Source organism: Mesoplodon densirostris, chromosome 5 (assembly GCF_025265405.1).
Source record: "Mesoplodon densirostris isolate mMesDen1 chromosome 5, mMesDen1 primary haplotype, whole genome shotgun sequence".
NCBI classification, from domain to species: Eukaryota; Metazoa; Chordata; class Mammalia; order Artiodactyla; family Ziphiidae; genus Mesoplodon; species Mesoplodon densirostris.
In genome coordinates, this window is record NC_082665.1 from 49,563,784 (window position 1) to 49,581,846 (window position 18,063).

The 18,063-nt window shown below is 38.3% G+C and overlaps 1 protein-coding gene across 7 annotated transcripts in view; it reads right to left on the reverse strand.

The window, feature by feature from the left end:
- SENP7 (SUMO specific peptidase 7) overlaps positions 1-18,063 on the reverse strand; it is a 163,981-nt gene that overhangs the window by 134,893 nt on the left and 11,025 nt on the right. For all 7 annotated transcript variants that reach the window (XM_060098717.1, XM_060098721.1, XM_060098719.1 and 4 more), the window contains exon 2: positions 17,508-17,560. In XM_060098717.1, coding sequence (XP_059954700.1) covers positions 17,508-17,560 — 53 coding nt within the window. The remainder of the gene's footprint in view (positions 1-17,507; positions 17,561-18,063) is intronic.

Consider the following 18,063-nt stretch of genomic DNA (forward strand, 5'->3'; position numbering starts at 1 on the left):
TGTGAATAAAGGGTATCTGAACACTTTTATTTCATTAGTACCCTGGAGTTAATCCTCTTCGGCATCAGTAACATCTTAATTATTTATATTTAATTTATATAAAAGGTACCTCTTTATAATTCTTCATCTGCAAAAACATTATCTCTAAATCAATCATTTCCTTTGTATTCTTAATTAGGGAATAACAGTTGTTTTTTCAGGGAGTAAGACAAGGGCTTCAGGCTGTTCACACCCATGGATCCTTTGTGAGTAGGATATTTAGCCTACATTAGATACTGTGGCATATTGTGTTTTCCAATCATGGCCATATCAATATTCTACAACCCACATGCTCTTCTTACAATGTGATACTGACCAGTTCTCCAACATCAGGTGCAATCTACGTTCCTTCCCCTTGAATCTGGGCAGGCCTGTGATTTCCAAGGCTAGATCATAAAAAGCATTATGGGGCTTCCCTGGTGGCGCAGTGGTTGAGAGTCCACCTGCCGATGCAGGGGACATGGGTTCGTGCCCCGGTCCGGGAAGATCCCACATGCCGCAGAGCGGCTGGGCCCATGAGCCATGGCCGCTGAGCCTGCGCGTCCGGAGCCTGTACTCCACAACGGGAGAGGCCACAACAGTGAGAGGCCCGCATACCACAAAAATAAAATTAAATTAAAAATTTTTTAAAAAGCATTATGTATAGCTACACTGCTTCAGCCTAGCTTTCATGTAGCAATATTTTTGTGTTTTCCCTTCCTTCCTCCCTCTTTGTTTCCATCTCTCTCTGTCTCTCAGTATACATGCCTTGGGAGCCCTAAGCCATAGGTTAAAAAAAATCTTGGATACCCTGAAGCTGCTGTGCTGCAAAGATTTCATGAGAAGGCTAAAAAGAACAGATATATACCAAGATATATGAGGCTTCCAAATACAGGTATCAAGGTAAATGAGTGAGTGATCCTTTAAGATGATTCCAGGCCTCAGCCCCCAAGCAAACCTAGCCAACTCCAATTGAAACCAAAAAAAGCTATCTCTGAACCCTAGCCAGACAGCAGATTCATGAGCCAAATAAATTTAAACCACTAAGTTTGGGGATAATCTGTTACACAGCCCTTGTAATAACCTAAAAAGATACCAAGTTCAAACTTGAAGGAGAGCAGGTGATATTTTTTAAAGAGTTGGGTATAGGTGTTGAGTATTTTGTAAAAATAAGACTGCTGATGTCTTCTGTGGAAGATTTTATATTCTTTTTTCACAGTAATTAGTTTTTATTATTTTACCTATGAGTGGATTAGACTCAATGTTAATAAATTATTTACCCTAATAAATATTCATGTATACTTCCATTAGGATGGACACAAAATATAATTTACCCTATCTTCGAAAAAAGGAGCTCTCTACTTCCCCTGAAAGTATAAACATATGAAATCTGTAAATTTATTAAAACTCTAAACAAGCATCAAAAGGTTTGAAAATCAAAGTACAGTAGACACTTGAACAATTCAGGAGTTGGGGCACCAACCCCTGCGCAATTGAAAATTTGAGTAACTTTATAATCAGCCTTATGTATCCATAGTTCCATATCCTCAGGTTCAACCAACCACAGATCATGTAGTACTATAGTATTTATTTTTAAAACTTCTGTGTATAAGTGGACTGAAGCAGTTCAAATACATTGTGTTCAAGGACCAACTGTATATACATACAAACATTTATAAACACGGACATAGACTATATATTATTTATAGTATAGAAAAAATAGAACCAATGATAATAAAAGAACACATATAAAATTACTGTAAAGACAAATAATGAGATACTATACAGTAGTTATTAAAAAATATGTTCCAAAATAACAAATGATATAAGAAATTATTTCCAATATAAGTAATAAAGAAAATCACATCTACAGAATGATCTCTCTTTTATAAGGCAAAAAAAATCCGTGTATGGAAAACAAATGTGAAAGGATATGCACAAAAACATTTACCAGTGACTAGCTCTGAATGCTAATATAAGGAGTGATGTTTTATTTTCATTTTTGTGTTTTCCTACAGATTCCAAATGTTTTACTTTTTAATAGGAATATCATGCAACCATTAAAAGCAAGAAAAAATAAATACACATTTAAAGCTCCAGAAAAACCTCTGCTGCAGCTTCCTGGTCAATAAATTACAGATCTAGATCTCTCGGTCTAATATTGTATATGTGTGACAAGCAGATTTTAGGTACAACTAACTACTCTGTCAAATTTTTCTACACTCACTTTTTTCTTAATGATTAAATCATAAAAATAATGTCTGTCTCTTTACAACAATCTGATCTATTCATAGACAAATTTTAATCATGATCTCAATTGTGTACAATCAACGGAGATTCTAAGCCACTAATGATTCTGCAAAGCCTATATGATAATTCCATTACAAGAATCAGAACGGACTCCTAATACTTTCAAATATTTTCAATACTCTCCTAATACTTTAAAGATCAAAAATTAATCTTTTAAGGCAAAAAAGGGTTCTAAACCCCCTTCCCTTCAAGTTATACTTAAATACATTGATAGAACTCTAACAACTTCCCAAAAACAAGCTCAAGAACATTTATTTTATTTTACTTACTAATGTTCAAATGTAATACTAAACAAGCCTTTCAGCAAATCAATTCACACAGTCACTTTGAGGTTCATTTTATACCTAATTCATTACAGTATGCCCTCAAAAAGAGAATGCTATCAAAAGAAGATAATGGGTGGGGGGGGTGAATATGCTGGATTCTATCGACAAGTTATGCATTGCTAACATATGCTCCTTACAAGCTGAAATGATCTCTGCCATATTCTTAATATAGAACTTCAGAACCTTAATCACTTATTTCTTCAGATACTACATAGATGTAGAACTACTATTTAGGGAAACTTTGGGGTCTGCTCAAAGATATGGCTATGACTTACCAAGGAAGAATGAAGGTCTTGGTTTTTAGTTTTCAGTATCAACTTCCTCATTTACAAAGCCAAAGACTATGGATCTCCCCATTAGCAGAATTCAAAGTGTTCACACTCTTACTCTACATCTATCCAGAGATATAAGCCTTGAGTTAATCTAGTTCCAGTACCTATCAAAAGGCCAGGAATAATTAGTAGATAATGATGTTCCAAAGATTTAGCTACAAGGATAATAACTGCAGTACAATTTATAATTTTTAACTGAAAACAATTCAAAAATACAATGACAGGATAGTGGTTAAATTAACTGTGATACATCCCAGAAGTAGAATATAATGTAGTCATTGAAAATGTTTACCACTGCTTCCCTGGTACTTATGCCTAGTATAGTGTCCAATACATGTTAAGCACCCAATAAGTATCTACTGAGCAATGCTTTAAACTTCATTTCAGAAAATGTTTATAATATATAGTTAAGTAGAAAAAGTAAATGATAAAATAGTATTTTGTGGTTTTCAAACATTAATATTTAAATATTTATTATAGATATATACAGATACGCAGACAAATTAGTAGGATATACACTTAAGTGTTAATTTTAACTGTGTCCAGGTGGTATTCTTTTTGTTCAACTGAATTTTCTAATTTCTTCACAACAATCTAGTATTGATTTAGAAATATTTTTTTAAATACTTAAAATATATCAGAGTCTTGTCCCTATACCAATCAAAACTTTAATCCTTTCAGTGATTTATTTTCCCTAGCTGCCTTGAGATAAAAAGCAATAATATTAACTGCTATCAAGAATTTAATATGCCAATATTATAAAAAATTCTACATTTTTAAACAGCAGTACCACAACTTTATGTGCATATTATGGTTGAACAAATAAGAAAATATACTGTAGATACTGAGAGACAGAAAAGTTAAAAATAAGCAAGGAAGGAGACTTCCCTGGTGGTCCAGGGGCTAAGACTCCGCAGGGGGCCAGGGGTTTGATCTCTGGTCAGAGAACTAGATCCTGCGTGCCGCAACTAAGAGTTCACATGCTCCAGCAGGGAGAAGACTGGGGCTGGCGGCAGGAAGAGAGCCTGAAGGAGTTGGTGCAACGTGGCTCGCCCGGAGGGAGTCCGGAAAAAAAATCTGGAGCTGCCGAAGAGGCAAGAGACTTTTTCTTCCCTTTTTTTCCTGGTGCGCGAGGAGAGGGCATTAAGAGCGCTGCTTGGGGAGGCTCCGGAGACGGGTGCGAGCCGCGGCTGAGGGCGCGGACCCCGGAGACGGGCGTGGGACGCTGGGGCTGCTGCTGCCACCACCACAGGGCCTGTGTGCGAGCGCAGGTCACTTTCCACCCCCCCTTCCAGGGAGCCTGTGTGGCCCGCCACTGCCGGGGTCCCGGGACCCAGGGACGGCACCCCCGGGAAAGCGCACGGAGCGCCTCAGGCTGGTGCAACATCGCGCCGGCCTCTGCCGCCGCAGACCCGCCCCGCACTGCGTGCCGCTCCCTCCCCTCGGCTTGAGTGAGCCAGAGCCCCTGAATCAGCGGCTCCTTTAAACCCGTCCTGTCTGAGCAAAGAACGGACGCCCTCCGGCGACCTACGCGCAGAGGCGGGGCCAGGTCCAAGGCTGAGACCCGGGAGCTGTGAGAGCAGAGAAGAGACAGGGAAATCTCTCTGTGCAGCCTCGGAGGCAGCGGATTAAAGTTCCACAGTCCACTTGATGGGCCCTGCGTCTGTGGAGTGCATGAATGGACAGCGAATCATCCCAAATTGAGGAAGTGGACTTTGAGGACAAGATTTAAGATTTTTTCCCCTTTTCCTCTTTTCACAACGAATTATCCCAAATTAAGGAGGTGGACGTTGAGAGCAAGATTTCAGACTTTTCCCCCTTTTCCTCTTTTTAAAATGAATTATCCCAAATTGAGGAGGTGGACTTTGAGAGCAAGATTTTCGATTTTTTTCCCCCTGTTCTCTTTTTGTGAATGTGTATGTGTATGCTTCTGTGTGAGATTTTCTCTGTATAGATTTGCTTCCACCATAGGTCCCAGGGTTCTATCCGTCCATTTTTTTTTCAATAATTACTTTTTTATTTTTAATAACGCTACTATATTTTATACTTTATTCTATTTTACTTTATCTTCTCTCTTTCTTTTTTTCCTACCCTCCCTTCCTCCCTCCCTCCCTCCACCCCTTTCTTTCTTTCCTTCCTCCCTCCCTCCTGTCTGTCTTTCTTTCCTTCCTCCCTCCTTCCCTTCTTCCTTTCACTCTTTCTTTTTCTTTCCTTCCTCGCTCCCTCCCTCCTTTCTTTCTTTCCGTCCTTCCTCCCTCCCTCCCTTTCTTCGTTCCTTCCTTTCTTTCCTTCCTTTCTCTCTCTCTTTCTTTCTTCTACTAATTCTTTCTACTTTTTCTCCCTTTTATCCTGAGCCGGGTAGATAAAAGGCTCTTGGTGCTGCAGCCAGGAGTCAGTGCTGTGCCTCTGAAGTGGGAGAGCCAACTTCAGGACACGGGTCAACAAGAGACCTCCCAGCTCCACATAATATCAAGTGGCGAAAATCTCCCAGAGATCTCCATCTCAACAGAAGCACCCAGCTTCAGTCAACGACCAGCAAGCCACAGGGCTGGTCACCCTATGCCAAGCAACTAGCAAGACAGGAACACAATCCCACCCATTAGCAGAGAGGCTGCCTAAAAACATAATAAGGCCACAGGCACCCCAAAACACACCACCAGACGTGGACCTGTCCACCAGAAAGACAAGATCGAACCTCAACCACCAGAACACATGCACTAGTCCCCCCCACCAGGAAGCCCACACAACCTACAGAAACAACCTTAGCCACTGGGGACAGACACCAAAAACAATGGGAACTACGAATCTGCAGCCTGCAAAAAGGAGACCCCAAACACAGGAAGATAAGCAAAATGAGAAGACAGAAAAACACACAGCAGGTGAAGGAGCAAGATAAAAACCTACCAGACCTAACAAATGAAGAGGTAATAGGCAGTCTACCTGAAAAAGAATTCAGAATAATGATAGTAAAGATGATCCAAGATTCTATTTCCATGATCCAAAATCTTGGAAATAGAATAGACAAAATGCAAGAAACAGTTAACAAGGAACTAGAAGAAATAAAGATGAATCAAGCATCGATTAAAAACACAATAAATGAAATGAAAAATACTCCAGATGGGATCAATAGCAGAATAACTGAGGCAGAAGAACAGATAAGTGAAGTGGAAGATAAAATAGTGAAAATAACTGATGCAGAGCAAAATAAAGAAAAAAGAATGAAAAGAACTGAGGACAGTCTCAGAGACCTCTGGGACAACATTAAACGCACCAACATTCGAATTATAGGGGTTCCAGAAGAAGAAGAGAAAAAGAAAGGGACTGAGAAAATATTTGAAGAGATTATAGTTGAAAACTTCCCTACTATGGGAAAAGAAATAGTTAATCAAGTCCAGGAGGCACAGAGAGTCCCATACAGGATAAATCCAAGGAGAAAGTCGCCAAGACACATATTAATCAAACTGTCAAAAATTAAACACAAAGAAATCATATTAAAAGCAGCAAGGGAGAAACAACAAATAACACACAAGGGAATCCCCATCAGGATAACAGCTATCTCTCAGCAGAAACTCTGCAAGCCAGAAGAGAGTGGCAGGACATAATTAAAGTGATGAAGGAGAAAAACCTGCAACCAAGATTACTCTACCCAGCAAGGATCTCATTCAGATTTGATGGAGAAATTAAAACCTTTACAAACAAGCAAAAGCTGAGAGAGTTCAGTACCACCAAACCAGCTTTACAACAAATGCTAAAGGAACTTCTCTAGGCAAGAAACACAACAGAAGGAAAAGACCTACAATAATGAACCCAAAACAATTAAGGAAATGGGAATAGGAACATACATATCAATAATTACCTTAAATGTAAATGGACTAAATGCTCCCACCAAAAGACACAGATTGGCTGAATGGATACAAAAACAAGACCCATATATATGCTTTCCACAAGAGACCCACTTCAGACCTAGAGACACATACAGATTGAAAGTAAGGGGACGGAAAAAGATATTCCATGCAAGTGGAAATCAAAAGAAAGCTGGACTAGCAATTCTTATATCAGACAAAATAGACTTTAAAATAAAGACTATTAGAAGACACAAAGAAGGACACTACATAATGATAAAGGGATTGATCCAAGAAGAAGATATAACAATTGTAAATATTTATGCACCCAACATAGGAGCACCTCAATACATAAGGCAAATACTAACAGCCATAAAAGGGGAAATCGACAGTAACACACTCATAGTAGAGGACTTTAACACCCCACTTTCACCAATGGACAGATCATCCAAAATGAAAATAAATAAGGAAACACAAGCTTTAAATGATACATTAAACAAGATGGACTTAATTGATATTTATAGGACATTCCATCCAAAAACAACAGAATACACATTTTTCTCAAGTGCTCATGGAACATTCTCCAGGATAGATCATATCTTGGGTCACAAATCAAGCCTTGGTAAATTTAAGAAAATTGAAATTGTATCAAGTATCTTTTCTGACCACAATGCTATGGAACTAGACATCAATTACAGGAAAAGATCTGTAAAAAATACAAACACATGGAGGCTAAACAATACACTACTCAATAACGAAGTGATCACTAAAGAAATCAAAGAGGAAATTAAAAAATACCTAGAAAAAAATGACAATGGAGACACGACGACCCAAAACCTATGGGACGCAACAAAAGCAGTTCTAAGGGGGAAGTTTATAGCAATACAATCCCACCTTAAGAAACAGGAAACATCTCAAGTAAACAACCTGACCCTGCATCTAAAGCAATTAGAGAAAAAAGAACAAAAAACCCCCAAAGTTAGCAGAAGGAAAGAAATCATAAAGATCAGATCAGAAATAAATGAAAAAGAAATGAAGGAAATGATAGCAAAGATCAATAAAACTAAAAGCTGGTTCTTTGAGAAGATAAACAAAATTGATAAACCATTAGCCAGACTCATCAAGAAAAGAAGGGGGCCTCCCTGGTGGCGCACTGGTTGAGAGTCCGCCTGCCGATGCAGGGGATAAGGGTTCGTGCCCCGGTCCAGGAGGATCCCATATGCCGCGGAGCGGCTGGGCCCGTGAGCCATGGCCGCTGAGCCTGCGCGTCCAGAGCCTGTGCTCCGCAACGGGAGAGGCCACAACAGTGAGAGGCCCGCGTAACGCAAAAAAAAAAAAAAGAAAAGAAAGAAGACTCAAATCAATAGAATTAGAAATGAAAAAGGAGAAGTAACAACTGACACTGCAGAAATACAAAAGATCATGAGCGATTACTACAAGAAACTCTATGCCAATAAAATGGGCAACCTGGAAGAAATGGACAAATTCTTAGAAATGCACAACCTGCCAAGTCTGAATCAGGAAGAAATAGAAAATATGAATAGACCAATCACAAGCAGTGAAGTTGAAACTGTGATTAAAAATCTTCCAACAAACAAAAGCCCAGGACCAGATGGCTTCACAGGCGAATTCTATCAAACATTTAGAGAAGAGCTAACACCTATCCTTCTCAAACTCTTCCAGAACATAGCAGAGGGAGGAGCACTCCCAAACTCATTCTACGAGGCCACCATCACCCTGATACCAAAACCAGACAAGGATGTCACAAAGAAAGAAAACTCCAGGCCAATATCACTGATGAACATAGATGCAAAAATCCTCAACAAAATACTAGCAAACAGAATCCAACAGCACATTAAAAGGATCATACACCATGATCAAGTGGGGTTTATCCCAGGAATGCAAGGATTCTTCAGTATTTGCAAATCAATCAATGTGATACACCATATTAACAAGTTGAAGGAGAAAAACCATATGATCATCTCAATAGATGCAGAGAAAGCTTTTGACAAAATTCAACACCGATTTATGATAAAAACCCTGCAGAAAGTAGGCATAGAGGGAACTTTCCTCAACATAATAAAGGCCATATATGACAAACCCAGAGCCAACATCATCCTCAATGGTGAAAAACTGAAACCATTTCCACTAAGATCAGGAACAAGACAAGGCTGCCCACTCTCACCACTCTTATTCAACATAGTTTTGGAAGTTTTAGCCACAGCAATCAGAGAAGAAAAGGAAATAAAAGGAATCCAAATTGGAAAAGAAGAAGTAAAGCTGTCACTGTTTGCAGATGACATGATACTATACATAGAGAATCCTAAAGATGCTACCAGAAAACTACTAGAGCTAATCAATGAATTTGGTAAAGTAGCAGGATACAAAATTAATGCACAGAAATCTCTGGCATTCCTGTACACTAGTGATGAAAAATCTGAAAATGAAATCAAGAAAACACTCCCATTCACCACTGCAACAAACAGAATAAAATATCTAGGAATAAACCTACCTAAGGAGACAAAAGACCTGTATGCAGAAAATTATAAGACACTGATGAAAGAAAGTAAAGATGATACAAATAGATGGAGAGATATACCATGCTCCTGGATTGGAAGAATCAATATTGTGAAAATGACTCTATTACCCAAAGCAATCTACAGATTCAATGCAATCCCTATCAAACTACCACTGGCATTTTTCACAAAACTAGAACAACAAATTTCAAAATTTGTTTGGAAAAACAAAAGACCCCAAATAGCCAAAGCAATCTTCAGAACGAAAAACGGAGCTGGAGGAATCAGGCTCCCTGACTTCAGACTATACTACAAAGCTACAGTAATCAAGACAGGGTGGTACTGGCACAAAAACAGAAAGATAGATCAATGGAACAGGATAGAAAGCCCAGAGATAAACCCATGCACATATGGTCACCTTATCTTTGATAAAGGAGGCAGGAATGTACAGTGGAGAAAGGACAGCCTCTTCAATAAGTGGTGCTGGGAAAGCTGGACAGGGACATGTAAAAGTATGATGTTAGATCATTCCCTAACACCATACACAAAAATAAGCTCAAAATGGATTAAAGACCTAAATGTAAGGCCAGACACTATCAAACTCTTAGAGGAAAACATAGGCAGAACACTCTATGACATAAATCACAGCAAGATCCTTTTGGACCCACCTCCTATAGAAATGGAAATAAAAACAAAGATTAACAAATGGGACCTAATGAAATTTCAAAGCTTTTGCACAGCAAAGGAAACCATAAACAAGACCAAACAACAACCCTCAGAATGGGAGAAAATATTTGTAAATGAAGCAACTGACAAAGGATTAATCTCCAAAATTTATAAACAGCTCATGCAGCTCAATAGCAAAAAAACAAACAACCCAATCCAAAAATGGGCAGAAGACTTAAATAGGCATTTCTCCAAAGAAGATATACAGACTGCCAACAAACACATGAAAGAATGCTCAACATCATTAATCATTAGAGAAATGCAAATCAAAACTACAATGAGATATCATCTCACACCAGTCAGAATGGCCATCATCAAGAAATCTAGAAACAATAAATGCTGGAGAGGGTGTGGAGAAAAGGGAACACTCTTGCACTGCTGGTGGGAATGTGAATTGGTACAGCTGTTATGGAGAACAGTATGGAGGTTCCTTAAAAAACTAAAAATAGAACTACCATATGATCCAGCAATCCCACTACTAGGCATATACCCTGAGAAAACCATAATTCAAAAAGAGACATGTACCAAAATGTTCATTGCAGCTCTATTCACAATAGCCCGGAGATGGAAACAACCCAAGTGTCCATCATCGGATGAATGGATAAAGAAGATGTGGCACATATATACAATGGAATATTACTCAGCCATAAAAAGAAACGAAACTGAGCTATTTGTAATGAGGTGGTTAGACCTAGAGTCTGTCATACAGAGTGAAGTAAGTCAGAAAGAGAAAGACAAATACCGTATGCTAACACATATATATGGAATTTAAGAAAAAAAAATGTCATGAAGAACTTCTGGGTAAAACAGGAATAGAGACACAGACCTACTGGGGGTGGGCTTGGGGATATGGGGGTGGGCTGTGACGGGGCGGGGGAGAGGCATGGACGTGTATACACTGCCGGGCGTGGGGTGGATGGATGGTGAGGGGTGGCCGCGTGGCATGGGGGGATCGGCTCAGTGCTTTGCGGCCGCCTGGAGGGGTGGGATGGGGAGGGTGGGAGGGAGGGAGACGCAGGAGGGAGGGGATGTGGGAACAGATGTATATGTATGACTGATTCACTTTGTTGAAAAGCAGAGACTAGTAAAAAAAAAAAAGAATTATAAATTTTAAAAAAAAAGAGTTCACATGCTCCAACTAAAGATCCCACGTGCCGCAACAAATATCTCTTGTGCCACAACTAAGACCCAGCACAGCCAAATAAATAAATATTAAAAAATAAATAAATAAGGAAAGAGGGTAGGCTAAAATAAGCCCTGTGGTATTGGATTGGAATCAGAAGTAACAGTACTGAACTCATGGGGGTTTCTTTAGATGTATAGATAAGCGGATAGAGAAATAAATACAGATATGTATGTATACGTATGAGTTAGTATACATATATTCTTCTAGTCCTGTCTATTGAGAGAGCCTAGAAATGATGACACCCCAGCAGCAATGAGCACATCTAGCACCCTGACCTGGGTTTCTGAATACTATTCTTGAATTAAAAAAAAACAGAGCTCCTTGGAAAGTATCTTATAGTACCAGAAAGTAAGGAAGAGCTCAAAAAGAAAAAAAACAAACAAACATAGGAGCATGTCAAAAGGGCACAAGAGCCATCCTCAAAGAACTTCCCAAGCCAAAGTTGGAATACTTTGATCAACAAAACCAGTAATGACAGTAGTAGATTATAACACATAGAATAAAATAAATACCTATAAGTCCATGCTGATATATGTAAATAATTGAATAAATAAGTGAGACAAGAGGGACAGCTGTCCCTTCCAGAAGAATTTTAATAAATATAGAGGGAATGAAGAAAATAGAAAGTCACCAATAGAATATAGTATTTTAACTGTTGCAAGCAAGATCCACCGTTAAACGCTAAAACGGTGGGTGAAAGTTTCAGAAGAAACAGTATATTTGCATAGCTTCAAAATATCTCTCCCAATACAAACTTCCAATTGTAAGATAAATAAGTACTAGGGATGTAACATACAACATGATAAACATAATGAACACTGATGTACATTATAAATAGAAGTTGTTAAAAGAATAAATCCAAAGAGTTCTCATCACAAGGGAAAAAATTTCTATTTCTTTAATGTTGTATCTATATGAGATGATGGATGTTCACTAAACCTACTGTGGTAATCATTTCATGATGTATGTAAGAAAAATCATTATATTGTACACCTTAAACTTATGGAGTGCTATATGTCAATTATACCTCAATAAAACTGGGGGAAAAAACACAAGATATCTCTCCCAAGATATCTATTTATTAAAGATAAAGAATAACTTTACAATGGAGTAACCATGCAGACACCATCTTAACCAGGTGTTCAAGATTGACATCACCAGTAATAAGACATATCATCATTATGTACCCCTGCTAGGACACACTGAGAAGGGCACAACACTTCTGTGGTATTCTTCTCAAAAAGCCACAAACTTAATCTAATCACACATGATTAGAAACATAAGACAAACCCAAACTGAGGGATTCAACAAAATATTGCCTAGTATTCTTTAAAAGTGTCATGGTCATGAAAGAAAAAAGACAAGAACTGTCATAGACGTAAGGAAAGCAATGCAATATGAGATCCTGAATCCGATCCTAAAACAGAAAAACGACATTAGTGAAAAAATTGAAGAAATTCAAATAATGTCTATAGTTTAAAATATACCCATGTTAATTTCTTTATGTTGATAACTGTACTATGGTTATGTAAGACATTAACACTGGGGGAAGCTGAGTGAAGGGTAGATGGAAACTGTACTATTTCTGTAAATTTAAAGTTACTTGAAAATTAAGTTTTAAAAAACATTGCTGTACAACTAAAAATAAGAGAAATGTATTTAGTCAGTACATTCATAATACAAATTTTGAATTTCTAATGGTGGAGCTTCAGAGCAAGATGCATAAAGCAATGTCCTAAAGCAAAGTATTTCACTTTACTGAAGGTATTAAGCAGAAAAGAAGTAGCAGTCAATACAGAGGTATTTAAAACCAGGTATACATACACACAAATAAACTCAAATTGGATTAAAGATCTAAATGGTGACTTCCCTGGTGGTGCAGTGGTTGAGAACCCGCCTGCCAATGCAGGGGACACGGGTTCAAGCCCTGGTCCGTGAGGCTTCCACATGCCACGGGACAACTAAGCCCGTGTGCCACAGCTCCTGAGCCCACGCTCTAGAGCCTGCAAGACACAACTACTGAGCCCACATGCCGCAACTACTGAAGCCCATGTGCCTAGAGCCCGTGCTCTGCAACAAGAGAGGCCACTGCAATGAGAAGCCCACGCACCACAATGGAGAGTGGACCCCGCTTGCCACAACTAGAGAAAGCCTGCGCACAGCAATGAAGACCCAATGCAGCCAAAAATAAATAAATAAATAAATAAATAGGGTTTTTTTAAAAAAAGACCTAAATGTAAGGCCAGATACTATAAAACTCCTAGAGGAAAACATAGGCAGAACACTCTTGACATAAATAGCAGCGATATCTTTTTGGATCCACCTCTTAGAGAAATGAAAATAAAAACAAAAACAAACAAATGGGACCTAATTAAACTTAAAAACTTTTGCACAGCAAAGGAAATCATAAACAAAAAGACAACCCTCAAAATGGGAGAAAATATTTGCAAATGAAGCAACCAACAAGGGATTAATCTCCAAAATATACAAACAGCTCATGCAGCTCAATATCAAAAAAACAAACAACCCAATCAAAAAAACAAACAGGGGGGCCTCCCTGGTGGCGCAAGTGGTTGAGAGTCCGCCTGCCGATGCAGGGGATACGGGTTCGTGCCCCGGTCTGGGAGGATCCCATATGCCGCGGAGCGGCTGGGCCCGCGAGCCATGGCCGCGGAGCCTGTGTGTCCGGAGCCTGTGCTCCGCAACGGGAGAGGCCACAGCAGTGAGAGGCCCGCGTACAGCAAAAAAAAAAAAAAAAAAAAAAAAAAAAAAAAAAAAAAAAAAAAAAAAAAAAAAAAAAAAAAAAAACAAACAGGGACTTCCCTGGTGGTTCAGTGGTTAAGACACCACACTTCCAATGTAGGGGGTGGGGGTTCAATCCCTGGACAGGGAACTAAGATCCCACATGCCATGCAGTGTGGCCAAAATAAGAATAAGAATAAGAATAAGAATAATTTTTTAATGGGAGGAAGATCTAAATGTACATTTTTCCCATTTTTCCAAAGAAGACATACAGATAGCCAAAAAGCACATGAAAAGATGCTCAACATTACTAATTATTAGAGAAATGAAAATCAAAACTACAATGAGCTATCACCTCACACCAGTCAGAATGGCCATCATCAAAAAATCTACAAACAATAAATGCTGGAGAGGGTGTGGAGAAAAGGGAACCCTCTTGTACTGTTGGTGGGAATGTAAACTGATACAGCCACTAAGGAGAACAGTATGGAGGTTTCTTAAAAAACTAAAAATAGAACTACCATATGACCCAGCAATCCTGCTACTGGGCATATACCCTGAGAAAACCATAATTCAAAAAGAGTCATGTACCACAATGTTCACTGCAGCTCTAATTACAATAGCCAGGACATGGAAGCAACCTAAGTGTCCATCAACAGATGAATGGATAAAGAAGATGTGGCACATATATACAATGGAATATTACTCAGCCATAAAAAGAAACAAAATTGAGTTATTTGTAGTGAGGTGGATGGACCTAGAGTTTGTCATACAGAGTTAAGTAAGTGAGAAAGAGAAAAACAAATACCGTATGCTAACACATATATATGGAATCTTTAAAAAAATGGTTCTAAAGAACCCAGGGGCAGGACATGAGTAAAGACACAGACGTAGAGAATGGACTTGAGGACACGGAGAGGGGGAAGTAAGCTGGGATGAAGTGAGAGAGTGGCATGGACATATATACACTACCAAATGTAAAACTGATAGCTAGTGGGAAGCAGCCACATAGCACAAGGAGATCAGCTTGGTGCTTTGTGCCCACCTACACAGGTGAGAGAGGGAGGGTGGGAGGGAGACACAAGAAGGATGAGATATTGGGATATATGTATATGCATAACTGATTCATTTTGTTATAAAGCAGAAAGTAATACACCACTGTAAAGCAATTATACTCTAATAAAGATGTTAAAAATAAATAAATAAATACTGAATGAACAAGACCTCAGTGGCCAAGATGTTAGATAAACCGTGACCTCTGGGTTAGATAGATATTATTTGTTAAGTGTGCTGTAGTCCATATATATATATGCCCTATATTGACGTTTCCTGGTTGGCATTTACTTAATATTAAAAATTCATACTTTATTATGAAAAAAAAATCTACAAACAATAAATGCTAGAGAGGGTGTGGAGAAAAAGGGAACCCTCTTGCACTGTTGGTGGGAATGTAAATTGATATAGCCACTATGGAGAACAGTATGAAGTTTCCTTAAAAACCTAAAAACAGAACTACCATGTGACCCAGCAATCCGACTACTGGGCATATATCCTGAGAAAACCATAATTCAGAAAGAGTCATGTACCACAATGTTCATTGCAGCTCTATTTACAATAGCCAGGATATGGAAGCAACCTAAGTGTCCATCGACAGAGGAATGGATAAAGAAGATATGATACATATATACAGTGGAATATTACTCAGCCATAAAAAAGAACAAAACAATGCCATTTGCAGCAACACGGATGGACCTAGAGATTGTCACACTGAGTAAAGTAAGTCAGACAGAGAAAGACAAATATCATATGATATTGCTTATATGTGGCACCTAAAAACTGGTACAAATGAACTTATTTACAAAACAGAAAAGAGTCACAGATGTAGAAAACAAACTTATGGTTACTAGAAGAGAAAGGGGTGGGGGAGGGATAAACTGGGAGACTGGGATTGTCATATACACACTACTACACATAACATAGATAACTAATAAGTTCCCTGTATAGCACAGGGAACTCTACTCCATACTCTGTAATGACCTATATGGGAAAAGAATCTAAAAAAGAGTGGATATATGTATAACTGATTCATTTGCTGTACACCTAAAACTAACACAACCTTGTAAATCAACTATACTCCAATAAAAATTCTTAAAAATCAAATACATAAATAAATAATAAAACTGGGTATAATAGCAATGTAAAATTTCTTTTTTAACTCCCACATCTACCTCACTTAAGCTAAATCCAGAATTTTTTTGGCTGAATGGCACGGCTTGTGGGATCTTAGTTCCCTGACAAGGGATCGAACCCGGGCCCACAGCAGTGAAAGCATGGCGTCCTAACCACTGAACTGCCTGGGAATTCCCTAAATCCAGAATTTTTTTTCTTTTTTTTCTTTTTTTTTTTTTTTTTGGCTGTGTTGGGTCTTCATTGCTGTGCGTGGGCTTTCTCTAGTTGCGGCAAGTGGGGGCTATTCTTTACTGTGGTGTGTGGGCTTCTCATGGTGGTGGCTTCTCTTGTTGAGGAACATGGGCTCTAGGAGCACAGGTTTCAGTAGTTGTGGCCCACAGGCTCTAGAGTGTAGGCTCAATAGCTGTGGTGCGCAGGCTTAGTTGCTCTGCGGCATGTGGGATCTTCCCGGACCAGGGATAGAACCCGTGTCCCCTGCACTGGCAGGTGGATTCTTAACCACTGCACCACCAGGGAAGTCCCGGAATTTTAAATGAAGAAACCACACCCCACAAATCTGAAGTAAGCCAAGGTAGAAAAAGAGTATCCAAAGCCATGCTCTCTGTGTGGTCTTGTAAAGTACTCTTGATTCCTCTCACAACCCTCCTTTATGATTTCTTCTTCTCCCTCTTTGTTCCAAAAAATACACCAAATTAAAGTCCTCTGTGTATAATTAGAATGGTTCAGAGAAAAGTCTCTAATAAATTATTATAATGCAAATCAAGGTACTATGGCATTTAAATCACAAAATTCTATAGGAAAAAAATATTATCTTTCTAAATACACAGATTAAATTTTTTTAAACACCTCCTATGTAGGTAGAAACTTCATTTTACTTGTTTTGCTACTCTTGGCTTATATAAAAGAAATAAATAAATGAAAAAAGTATGTTTAAAAGGACATACATATTCCAAACTGTAAATTTCAGCACATGACTTGAATACAACTCTTCAACATCTACAGTATCATAAATGAATGAATCTCAGGTGCTCTAATATATTCAGTCATCAAAGAAATGAGTTCTGTTCTATATAAATCTAAAATAAGACTTGGAAAGTATACTGGAAAATTTTACAATGATTTAAACAAGGCTGGTCCCAGAAAGGGTTTCCTAGCTAACCCATGGTTAATTAGGATATACCATTCCCCAAAAAACACTGATTAATTATGGATTTACAGTATTTTCTTTAAAATTTTATTAAAAAGACAAATACCAAAATACTTTCAATATTATTAACTCTAAAGATAATGCAAAGGTTAAGAGCAAAATTAATACATACCTTATGTAACTCCAAAGATGAAGGCTTTTTCCTTTTCCCTTCTGTGACAATTTCTACAAAGACACAGTAAAAATTATCATTTAACATTAAATGAGATAACATAACAGAATAAATCTTTTCAGTTATCTTTTGTTTCAAATTAACTTCTTGTTACATTCACAATTTACATTGATACATTTTACAGAACCTGAAGGACTAAAGTTTAAAAATAATCAAAGAGTAGCAGATTCTCACAAAATTTCTCAATTAAACAATATACATATGATGACGACTGAAAAAAAAAGAAAGTTGGTTCTAAGAACTCAATAAGAAATTCCTTGGCAAAAATCCTAGTATCCAGTAGGTATTTGATTTATGTTGGTTGAACCATAAGACCAGATAAATTCTTATAATGGGGGTGAGGGGGCCACAGGGGAGGAGAACAGAAGGTGAGGGATACATATCTAAGCATTCATGCAACAGAGAACAGCTTAAGTCTTTCCTCACCAACATTTTTCAGACTTCTATGGGATTTTCTTTTATGATTCTTTCATTCAGTCAGCAAATAATTACTGAA